This window comes from Otolemur garnettii, unplaced genomic scaffold, assembly GCF_000181295.1.
Source record: "Otolemur garnettii isolate 467f Iridium unplaced genomic scaffold, OtoGar3 scaffold00101, whole genome shotgun sequence".
NCBI lineage: Eukaryota > Metazoa > Chordata > Mammalia > Primates > Galagidae > Otolemur > Otolemur garnettii.
In genome coordinates, this window is record NW_003852496.1 from 7,087,158 (window position 1) to 7,098,485 (window position 11,328).

General features: G+C 49.4%; 1 protein-coding gene across 2 annotated transcripts in view; it reads left to right on the top strand.

Moving 5' to 3' along the window:
* The window catches only part of TAMM41 (TAM41 mitochondrial translocator assembly and maintenance homolog), a 53,486-nt gene extending 46,418 nt beyond the window's left edge, over positions 1 to 7,068 (top strand). For both annotated transcript variants that reach the window (XM_012809224.2, XM_023516983.1), the window contains exon 8: positions 6,934 to 7,068. In XM_012809224.2, coding sequence (XP_012664678.1) covers positions 6,934 to 7,010 — 77 coding nt within the window. In that variant the 3' untranslated portion in view covers positions 7,011 to 7,068. The remainder of the gene's footprint in view (positions 1 to 6,933) is intronic.
* Positions 7,069 to 11,328: the final 4,260 nt, after the last annotated feature.

Consider the following 11,328-nt stretch of genomic DNA (forward strand, 5'->3'; position numbering starts at 1 on the left):
CAAAGCTCACAGCAACCTCCAACTCCTGGGCTCAAGCGAGTCTCCTGCCTCAGCCTCCCAAGTAGCTGGGATCACAGGCGCCTGCCACAACGCCCAGCTATTTTTTGGTTGCAGCCGTTGTCGTATTTGGTGGGCCCAGGCTGGATTCGAACCCGCCACCTTAGGTGTATGTGGCTGGCGCCTTATGAAAATTATATCTTAAGACCTACAAAAGCTTCTAGCATTATGCCTGGTCTTCCCTCTTTTTGTCTCGTTACCTAAGGGTTTGCCTCCCTCTCTTTAACGCAGACCTCTTTACAGTGTCATATTCACATGGCGCTGCCCTTAGCAAGTCTCCAGCTGGAGTAAACTAGCAGTGATGGCACTCGGAGGCTGGCTCACCTGCTCGCTCCATCCCCTCACAGCAAGTTTCACCTGCTCTCTCCATACCCTCACAGCGAGCTGCAGTGCCTCTACCCTCCAGCCCTTGTTCTTCACAAGTCCTTTTGTTGTAGTCACAGCTGTGCTGTCTCTTGCTAGATCCTTCTCTCTGAAATTTCCAAAGTTCTGCCTCTGTTTTTCAGCCAGCTGATGTATCACCTGCAGGATGAGAGAGCACCCATGTATTTGGTTAGTTGTTAGACCCTTGTAGCTGTTGTCACCCCCCATGCAGACTCCTGCTCATAACGTGTAAAAAGGAAGCTTCAGGACTTCCCCTAGCGCGTACCTTCTGTAGTCAAATTCACTTAAATTCAGGGAATCCATTAACTGAAGGAGCTAAGCTTGGGGTCAGAAGACGGGGGTTTCGGGTTCTAGTTACTCAACTTCTTCCTCTTATAATTTTGGTATATTATTTAATCTTTTCTGTGAAGTAGTGGGGATACTAATACCCAACTCACAAGGTGTTTTGATGCTTAAACAAGAGTATGCAGTTTATTACCCGGCAGGTGCTTTGTAAACTTGGAGGAGTCCAGAGCTAAATCTCACTCTGTTCCTGGAAAAGATGGAAGCCAGGGCCTCTGACCAGCAGGAGGTCCCCTCCCTGGTGACGCATGTTGGATGACAGGGCCGTGTGTTCCTGTGTAGTTTGATACACTGTCTTCACTAGTTCCCTTGAAATCCCCTGACCCTGACATGACGCCCATGTTCACATGTCAGTAGACAAATGCTCCCAAAGCCAAATACTGTCTTTCTCTTCCTTTAGCCTGGGAGCTCATTATTTAGAATATAATTGTGATTTCTCTTAAACCGGGATTGTTGATAGAAGACCGTAGTTCTGATCAGAGTACACAGGTCAGCAGCTGATGCCACTGGTTCAGGGGCAGCCACAAACTGTTTACCCTCCTGAGACTTGTCTGCTCCTCCTTCCGGTGCAGCAGGTGGCATCACACCCCACACTGGTAACAAAAGAGCAGCTAAGCAAACTGTCACATTCTGAGGGGCAGCCATTTATAAACTTCCTAGCCCGGCTGGAGGGAAGTTGGACTGCTGAGAACTCTGGTGTGAGCTAGGTAGGCGAGGAAGGGGGCAGTGATTAGACAGAGAGATAAGAAGGAGCTGGACAGAGATGGACCTGAGAAGCCGTGTGAAGGAGGCAGAGGGAAGCCACTGTAGGGTCTTAGAGAGACCCCTGTGGCTGGGGCTAGAGAAACTGCAGGGAGAGAAGGCTGCTGCTCACTCGGGAGACCACTTAGATGCCGTCAGCCAGGTGAGGAATTACAGCAGCTTGACTCGGGTCATTGCAGTACAGCATGTTGAGAAGGAAACAGTGGGTCTTAGGGACGCAGGGTATGGAAAGTGAAGGGGAGGAGGAGTCAGAACTCAGGCCTAGGTTTCTAGCTTGGGAAGCAGTGGAACCATTCCCGGCGGGGGGTGGGGGGGTGGGGGGTTTGAGGATGATGAGTTTAGTTTTTGAAATCTTGTTTTATTTTTCCCTCCCTGACTCTGGTCAATCAGAATTAACTCTGGGGGCAAATACCTATTCACCTCTCTAGCTTCAAGAGATTCAACTGGATTAATAAGACAGGTTTAGTCTTGTTCCGTAGAAGATTCTGGCAGAGCTCATTTGGTTCTAACTAGCCAGTTTCTGGAATGCAACAGAATAGATTATTCATTATTTTCTGTTTCTAATTTTTTATAACTGAAGCCTTTCTCCCAGTTTTTGGTACCTACATATTTAAATAAGAACATGTAATAATAATAAAGACTTTTCTGGTGATTTGCTTATCACTTAAGCCCGAAAGCCCTTAATTATATTTCTGCTTCAGAAGAGATTTTCTTGGTAGATATGTCTAACTGTGGTTGGAAATTAATTACAAGAGTGTTTTGGAGCTTACTTTATCTCTCAGAATTCTGAAATATAAAACAGTAGAAACTTTCACAGCCTAGTCCTTTCTCTCTCTGCCTCCCTTGTTTCCTGGAGAATGTTGTTTGTCAGTGGACACACATTTAAGGCCACATGGAGACCGGCTGGAAATCAGCAGAAGGAAAACCACTGGAGCCCTATATTGAAGTACGTTTCTGTGTGCTTCCAAAACAAAATTCTGACTTCAGATAATCAGAATACATAGTGTGACTAGCTTCAGTTAAATAAGGATCTCTCTAAAGAGGTTGCATCCAAACAGATGTTGAATCTCTATCCATTGCGGAAAGAGCAAAGATGGTGAGGATGGGAAGACACAGTAAAGTTTCCCTCTAAGCAGCCCATCTTCCCTTGAAGGGAGCACATTCTAAATGGGTCCTAGGGTCTTAGGATTCCTAAATCACCATCCTTTAGAAAGGATGCAGAAATCAAGAATAGGCCTAGTAGAATTCTATGGATTGTGTAGTCTGTGAATACCTCATGGACCTAGTGCCTAGATGGAAAAATCTGTACTACAGCCACACCAGTCCCCTGGAGCCCCTGCATGCCCACTGCAGGTACAGCTCCTCGGAGAAGCACTAGCTGGCCTCCCAGGGCCATGGTGCTCTTTTGACCTTTTTTTTTGGGGGGGGGGCAGCAGCCTGACTCGGGTCATTGCAGTATAAGTACTCTTGTCTCAATATGTTGCCCTAGGTAAAATACTGTGGTGTCACAGCTCACAGCAACCTCCAACTCCTGGGCTTAAGTGATTCTCTTGCCTTAGCCTCCCAAGTAGCTGGGACTACAGGTGCCTGCCACACACCTGGCTATTTTTTGGTTGTAGTTGTCATTATTTGGCAGGCCCGGGCTGGGTTAGAACCTGCCAGCTCTAGTGTATATGGCTGGTGCCTTAGTCTCTGAGCTACAGGCACCGAGGCTCTCCTGCCCTTTTTTTTTTCTGTTTTGTTTTGGGTTTGTTTTTTTTTTGTTTTTTTTTTTGTTTTTTGAGACAGGAGCCTCAAGCTGTACCCCTGGGTAGAGTGCCATGGCATCTCAGCTCACTGCAACCTCCAACTCCTGGGCTCAAGCGAGTCTCCTGCCTCAGCCTCCCAAGTAGCTGGGACCACAGGCGCCTGCCACAACGCCCGGCTATTTTTTGGTTGCAGCCGTCATTGTTGTTTGGCGGGCCCAGGCTGGATTCGAACCCGCCACCTTGGGTGTATGTGGCTGGCGCCTTAGCCACTTGAGCCACAGGCGCCAAGCCATTTGGGGTTTTTTCTTGAAACAGCCTCAAGCTGTTGTCCTGGCTAGAGTGCTGTGGCATCGCAGCCCACAGCAACCTCCAGCTCCTGGGCTTAAGCAATTCTCTTGCCTCAGCCTCCCAAGTAGCTGGGACTACAGGCACCCACCACAGTGCCCAGCTATTTTTGGTTGTAGTTGTCATTGTTGTTTGACAGGCCTGGGCTGTGTTCGAACCTGCCAGCTCTGGTTTATGTGGCTGGTGCCTTAGCTGCTTGAACTACAGGCACCAAGCCAATTGTGCCCATTTTTGAACTTAAATAAATACATGCTCTTCTGTCCTCTCACTCCTCGTAACGTCCTGACACACCAGTGGGATGCAGCATGCTGGGCATAGCAACAGCTCATTTATTCTCAGTGCAGCAGCTGTGTGAGCACCACAGTTCATAGATCGTACCATTGATGGATTCGTGCGTGATCTCTAGCTTGAGACTATTCCAGCTATAGTCTGCTATAAATATTTTGTACCTGTCTTTTAGTGAGCAGAGGGATGCACTTGTCAGATAAGTACTTGGGGTGGAATCCCTGGATCATAAACGTGGGTGTTCAGCCCTAGTAGATACTCTGACAGTTGTCCTCGTTTACACTCTAACTGGCACAGTTCCTCATGCAGCACAGGACTCCCCGGCCAGGACTTGATATGCTGTGTCCTTTCGTCTTAGGCACTCTGACGGGGGACTAGTGATGTCCTATTGGGGCTTTAACTTGCGCTTTCCTGATGACTGAGGAAGCTGAGTATTTGCTTTTGTTGATTTGTACATCCTCCTTTGTGAATTGTCTATTCCAGTCTCTCGTCGCTGTCTCTATTGAGTTGTCTCCTATTTCTTCCCAAATTCCCTGTGTAGCCTGGATACAAGTGCTTTGTTGGATTCATGTAATGCAAAACCCCCCCTACCCTGGGATTGTCATTTCACTCTGTGAGTGGTGTCTTCTGCTGAAAAGAAACTTTTTTTTTTTTTTCTTTGGCCCGGGCTGGGTTCGAACCCACCACCTCTGGCATATGGGGCCAGCGCCCTACCCTTTTGAGCCACAGGTGCCATCCAAGAAGCTCTTAATTTTATGTAGTCCCATTAATCCATTTGTCTTTTATGGTTAGTAATTTTTGTGTGTCCTGTTTAGGAAATTTTTACCTATCCCAAATTCATGAAGTTTGTATTAAGGCTATAAGACTCTTCATTCTAATTTGTTGGATCTTAACCTTTTGCAAATCTGGGATCCCTGTGAGAATCTAAAACTCTGTCCCCTGTGTACAGAAGTGGGTATGTGCACATACACAGATTTTCTTGCCGTCTTGGAGTTCATAGACTGACATTCAGGCCTGTCTGGGAGTCCTTGTTGGAGAATCCCTGATCTAATCTAATCATGTCATTTTGTAGGTGAAGACTTTGAGGCCCAGGGAAGGGGGGTCACTATTGGTGTGTGGCCCAGCGGGGACCTGAATCCAGGTCTTTTCACTCCTGTCCCAGTATGCTTTCTACCAGAATTCCCAGTTACAGTGTTTTAGAGAAAACCTCACAGGCAGAGCCATCCAAAGGGTTTTTTTTTTTTGAGACAGAGCCTCAAGCTGTCCCCCTGGGTAGAGTGCTGTGGCATCACAGCTCACAGCAACCTCCAACTCCTGGGCTCAAGCGAGTCTCTTGCCTCAGCCTCCCAAGTAGCTGGGACCACAGGCACCCGCCACAACGCCTGGCTGTTTTTTGGTTGCAGCCGTCGTTGTTTGGTGGGGCCGGGCTGGATTCAAACCCACCACCTTCGGTGTATGTGGCTGGCACCTTAGCCACTTGAGCCACAGGTGCTGAGCCTCAAAGGGGAGGGGTTTTAGTCAAGGGAGGTTTCTGTCCACTAGCAGCAAAAAGATGGCTACCTGGTGGTGCTCATTACCAGGTGCCCTGGTAATTCTCAGGGGCCTGTGACAAAGTTTTCTGAAGTTACATGGTTCTTACTTCTTCCTGTAGCGTGACTCAGTGCCCTGGGGTTGCAGTCTGAACCTTACCATATGCAGCTACCTGTATTGTGCTTGGTCCCTTGGTTCTGGTTAGAATTTTCAAAAGCACCTTACATAATAAGTTTCTAGTCTCAATGCTCAAGTGGGTGAGGTTTACCAGAGTGGTTGCTCCAGGGAGGAAATTAAAACGGGTGGAGGCAGGGAAAGGAGCTTTGAGTTTCTTGAGTAGGTTATATCAGTTTGCAAGGAGTTAGCCAGTAGACAGGCCGAGTCAAGAGTGTGTTCCTTAATGATTTTACTGCTGCCAGTGTCTACAGTTAACCTCTTGGAAGGCTCTTAAGTGTAGTAGGCAGTTGACAGGTAATAGGGCCTGATATTTTCATGAGATCACTCAAACCCCCATCTAGCCATCTCCAGAACGAATCATGTTACCTTGTCAGTGAACTTACCAAAGTGCACCGTCTGAAATGCACACAGCACAGATCACAGTGAATGGGGCTGTGTTGGGCCACACCCTAAAACACAGACTAAATGATCTCACTCTCAACACAAAGGAGGCGGAGTCCATACCAGCATCCATGAATAGATCCTATTATACCTGACACATAACATCCCATTTATTTTATCCCATTTTATTTCTCTCCTCTACGCCCCCAAAGAGCTTTTCTCTCGTTTCATCGTGACTAAGTAGATGGAGGTACTAGAGGGCCAGCTCTCTGAACCGGACACATTTGTGTTTACTGGGCACCTACCATGTGCTGGGCACTGCACTAGGTGAGGGAGACAGAGGTGAAAGGACAAGATCCCTGCCCTCCAGGAGCTCCCAGTCTAGGCAGAGGGACGGGTGAGCGCAGGTGCTGTGGGCCCACCTGGAAGTGCAGGAAGGCACTGCCCAGAGAAGAAAGCTGAGAGGGGACTCAGAGTCTGCTAGGCAGGTGGCAGGGCAGCATCCATCGTCAGCAGAGCAGTGGCATACACGGCATCATGGAAGTGGCGAGCTGGGCGGTTGAAACTCAGGCACTGGAGAGAGCATGGGGCCCAGGGTGCCAGGGGCATACAGAGTCTTTGTCTACCTCCCTTCTCCTTTTTAAAAAGAACTACTAGATTCAGAGGCTGCCAGAATGCTCATAACTCCAAAGGCTCGCTTATCCCAGTGACTTAAGTACCATTGGCATCCCTATCGCCAACTCAGAAGGGACCTGTGCCAGAGTCCCCCCACCCCGTCCTGTTGATCACAGTGACCTTTAGTCCCCTCCCCTGCCTGGGCTCCTGGAGCCCACAGGTCAGCCCGTCCCCGAGCATCCCCGACACACTGAGCATCCACTCAGCAAGCCTCCGTTTTCTCATCCTTTCTTCTTTTCTCTTTTAGGCATAAAGAAGTCAGTGATTTATAGTTCACTAAAACTGCACAAAATGTGGAAAGGGTGGCTGAGGAAAACACCCTGACTTTGCTACTTTTATATATGTTATGTACAGATGAATAAAGTGTTTGGCGTTTTGACAGGACAGTATTTGTTACTTTGACTTTTTCTTGAATATGAAGATGGTTTGTATAATAGGTGATATTTGAAATACACACATCAGACATTTACCCCGTGGGACCCGAATCTATTAGAGGGCTTATCATCAGCAGAAAAGGATCCTGTCTTCGTGCAAAACCACGTGGGTCCTGAGGAAAGGCTTTACCTGTGGCCTGTGTTCTGTAGGTACGTGAGTCAGAGACACAAGGACCCAGAGCTGTGGCTGGGGACGTGCAGCCGGAGGATGACGGGAGGAGGCTCGGCTCTCTCTGCCCGGATTGGTACATCCCTAGTGGCCGTCCCAGGCACTTGGTTTGTTCCCAGGAGGGCTCGCAAGTGTCATGTCACCATTTTCCTGGCTCTTGGCTTTTCCCATTTCTCTTTATTTTCCTTCAACGTATAAGGCAGTGCGGCCTGAGACAGACGCCTTGCAGAGATTCCCGTTATTATAACAGCACACGTTTGGGCAACAGGACAACAAAGGCCAGATTCATTCACCCGGTCCCTTCCGTCTCCCAGCTTTCTGCCCTTGGCAGCACTGTCTCCACGCTCAGGCTGGCTCCCCTCAGTCCAGAGACCCCTGGCAATAACTGCAAGGGCAGGACACGTCCCCATGCACATGTGGGGAGAGAGAGAAAAGAGTCTTTTAAGAAAGCCTCTTGGAAACGCAAGAAGGCTTTCCAGCAGCCCCTAGCAAGCCTCTGGTTTCATGGGCCAGCTTAGGTGACATGCCCATCCCTGAACCAATAAGTGGCCAAAGGATGGAACTAGGCTGCTGGGCTCAGGCCGCAAGCACTTGGCCTACCCTGGGAGGCTATGGGGAAGGAGGGAATCATGAGTGAAATTGAGGAGGAAGGGCTGTAGGGAAGCAACGTGTGGCCCACCTCATAAGTCACATCAATCCCTGCACTGGAACCTCGGCTCCTGTCCTCTTCCTTCTCACTGTCTCTGCTCACCTCATGCTCTGTTTTGATCGTCCACTCCTCTGCTGCGAACCCTTCAGATCTCTGTACATTTGAACAGTATCTTTGTATTTATTTTTCTTACCTTTGGCTTCAGCTCATTCCAACCTAAATTAGGAGCTTCATAGTATAGTGAAAAGAGCCCAGATTTAGGATTTGACCAAACTGAGTTGAATCTCTTCTTCACTGTGGACCAGCTCTGTAACTTTGGGCAAGTTACCCACTTCAGCCCCTGCGAAGTGGAGATCATGTTGCAGCCTCCTGAGCTGTGCCCGCCGGGTGCCCTGAAGTCTCTAAGGCTGGGCAGATGGTGCCGGGCAGATGGTGCCAAGCGCTGGCGCACAGTGAACAGCTGTGACCTCTGCCGTCCCTTCTTGTCTGTTTCCTACTATTTCCTTCTTTAGGTCTTATTGTTTATTTTCATTAGGTTCTTCCCCAAGAGGCCACAATGATTCCCTGCTGCTCATATGATAAGAACTTCTCATCAGCCTATGCAAGACCCTTGAAATCTGGCTGTATTTTACTTTAATTTCTATTCCCTGTCTCTAATACTTTTTTTTTTTTCTCTCTCTCTCTCTTACCTGGGTAGAGTGCAGAGAGCCTAGCTCACACCAACCTCAAACTAACTCCTGGGCTCAGGCAATGCTCCTGCCTCAGCCTCTCGAGTAGCTGGGACTACAAGCACCTGTCATCACACACAGCTAGTTTTTTCTATTTTTAGTAAAGATAGGGTCTCACTCTTGCTCAGGCTGGTCTTGAACTCCTGAGCTCACGCACTCCACCTGCCTTGGCTTCCCAGAGTGCTAGGATTACAGGCGTGAGCCACCGCACCCAGTCTTTTTTTTTTTTTTTTTTTTTTTTTGAGACAGAGCCTCAAGCTGTCCCCCTGGGTAGAGTGCCGTGGCATTACAGCTCACAGCAACCTCCAACTCCTGGGCTCAAGCGAGTCTCCTGCCTCCGCCTCCCAAGTAGCTGGGACCACAGGTGCCCGCCACAACGCCCGGCTATTTTTTTTTTTTTTTTTTTTGGTTGCAGCCATCATTGTTGTTTGGCGGGTCCGGGCTGGGGATTCGAACCCGCCACCTTAGGTGTATGTGGCTGGCGCCTTAGCCGGGTGAGCTATAGGCGCCTAGCCACCGCACCCAGTCTTAATAGAGCTTTTTATATCCCAGAGTAGATACTTTACCAAGTAGAGCACAGAACATCAGAGGTGGAACCTGGGGCCTCTGGAGAGGAAGGGGCTGCTGGGGGTCAGACCATACATGGGGAGCAGCACACGGGAGGCCTCTGCACCCCTGCTGAGTGCCTCTTCCCCAGACTCGGCATGTCTCACGGTACTGAGTACTTCTGTCTTTGTGTCCCACTACCCCGGCTGTATTTTAACTTCCTTTTCCTCCATCTCAGTTGAGGTTCATCAGGCAGGTACATAAGGGTGAGCACTGAGACGTCCTCTGAGGAAAGTAGGACTCTTTGACAGGAAATAGCTCTTCTCATTCCAGAAGATCCAAGACATAAATGTATCTTGCTTAGCATCAGACGGAGAGCTTGATCCCAGCTCTTTCCAGTTATGCCCTTGGAAAGTGCTGAGCCCTCCTGAGCCTCAGCTCCTGTGTCATAACGTAAACATACTCATACCCGTCTGTCCACATGATGTTGCAATTAAATGTGATAACACGTGAAGTGCCTAGGACGGTTCTTGACACAAATGAGGGTATCTCTGCCATTCAGTTCAGATGGTGAGTTTAGATAGTAAGGGTGAGCTGGGTGCAGTGGCTCATGCTTGTGATCCTAGCGTTTTGGGAGGCTGAAGTGGAGGATCCCTTGAGCTCAGGAGTTCAAGACCACCCTGAGTAAGAGCAAGACTCCATCTCTACTAAAAATAGAAACATGACCCAGGCGTTGTGGTGGGCGCCTATAGTCCCAGCTACTTGGGAGGCTGAGGCAGGTGGGTCACTTAAGCCCGAGAGTTTGAGCTTGCTGCAAACTGTGATGCCACGCACTCTACCGAGGGCAACAAATGCTATGGGGTAATCCCTCATGTGTCAGTCGGAGTCTAGTTAAGAAAACTGAAGCAACCCTAAGTGTATCAAATAGAGATTTAATACAGGGAATTACAAAGATGCTGGCAGGGCTGGCAAACAGAAGGGCGTACTGGGGGAGGAAGATGGGACGACATGCAAAGATGAGGAAACTGCTAACGTCCCTGGGCTGGAACCTGCAAGTCCACACCTGCTGCTGCTGCTGCTGGAAATGCTGCCGGTGGTGGTTTCAAAATATGTTTGCAATTGCGTTGGCCCTCCTCCTAGCGGCAGGCGGAGTCTTGTCTCCTTCCTGGAGTAAGGGCGAGCTTTAGTGTCTTGCTGCTTACAGATGGAGCACAGCAGGTGAGATGCTTTGTGACTGTCGGGCTAGATCAGGAAAGGTGAGATAACTTCTGCCTGGCTGTCCCTCGGGATGCTTGCTCCAGGACCCCGGCTGCCATGTTGCGAGGACGTCCAACAGAAACTGCCAGACAGGAGCAAGCAAACCTTGGAGTAACCGAGCCCCCGCCACTATCTGACAGCCGGAGAAAGCCCAAGTGGGACCTGCCTCGCTGAGCCCAGTCAGTTCCCAGAATAAGAAGACGATTCTTGTTGTGTAAAGTTATTGTTGTGGAGAGACTTGTTACGACTGGCAAAAGGCCTTCGCCACTGCTGGAGCTGCCAAAGAGGTGCCACCACGGCCCAGATGCCACTTGGCAACCACCGTAATTGCTGCTGCTGTTGGCATCAGACCCAGTAGCTTCTCTCTTCCTCCCTCTCCTGCTACTGTCTCCAACTGGTGAAACCTAACGTGCGTAGAAAGCCAGCTGGTAAGGATGCCAGGGGAATGTGGTCTAATAGAGGACAGAAGAGCAGGTAATAGCTGAGGCTCACCAGGCAAATGCCTGGCATGGTCCACGTTCATGGTGCCGGAGTGTCGTATGCACCCTTCAGTCTATGTGTAGGCTCCACATGGGAGCAGCAGCTTCCCACTACTGCCTGCATGATCCTTTTTGCCAAAAAAAAAGCTTTCAGCTCAGCGCCTGTAGCACAGTGGTTACGGCACCAGCCACATACACCGAGGGTGGTGGGTTTCAAACCCAGCCAGGATGGCTAAACAACGACAGCTGCAACAAAAAATAGCCGGGCATTGTGGCGGGCGCCTATAGTCCCAGCTACTTGGGAGGCAGAGGCAGGAGAATCATTTGAGCCCAAGAGTTGGAGGTTGCTGTGAGCTATGATGGCATGACACTCTACCCAG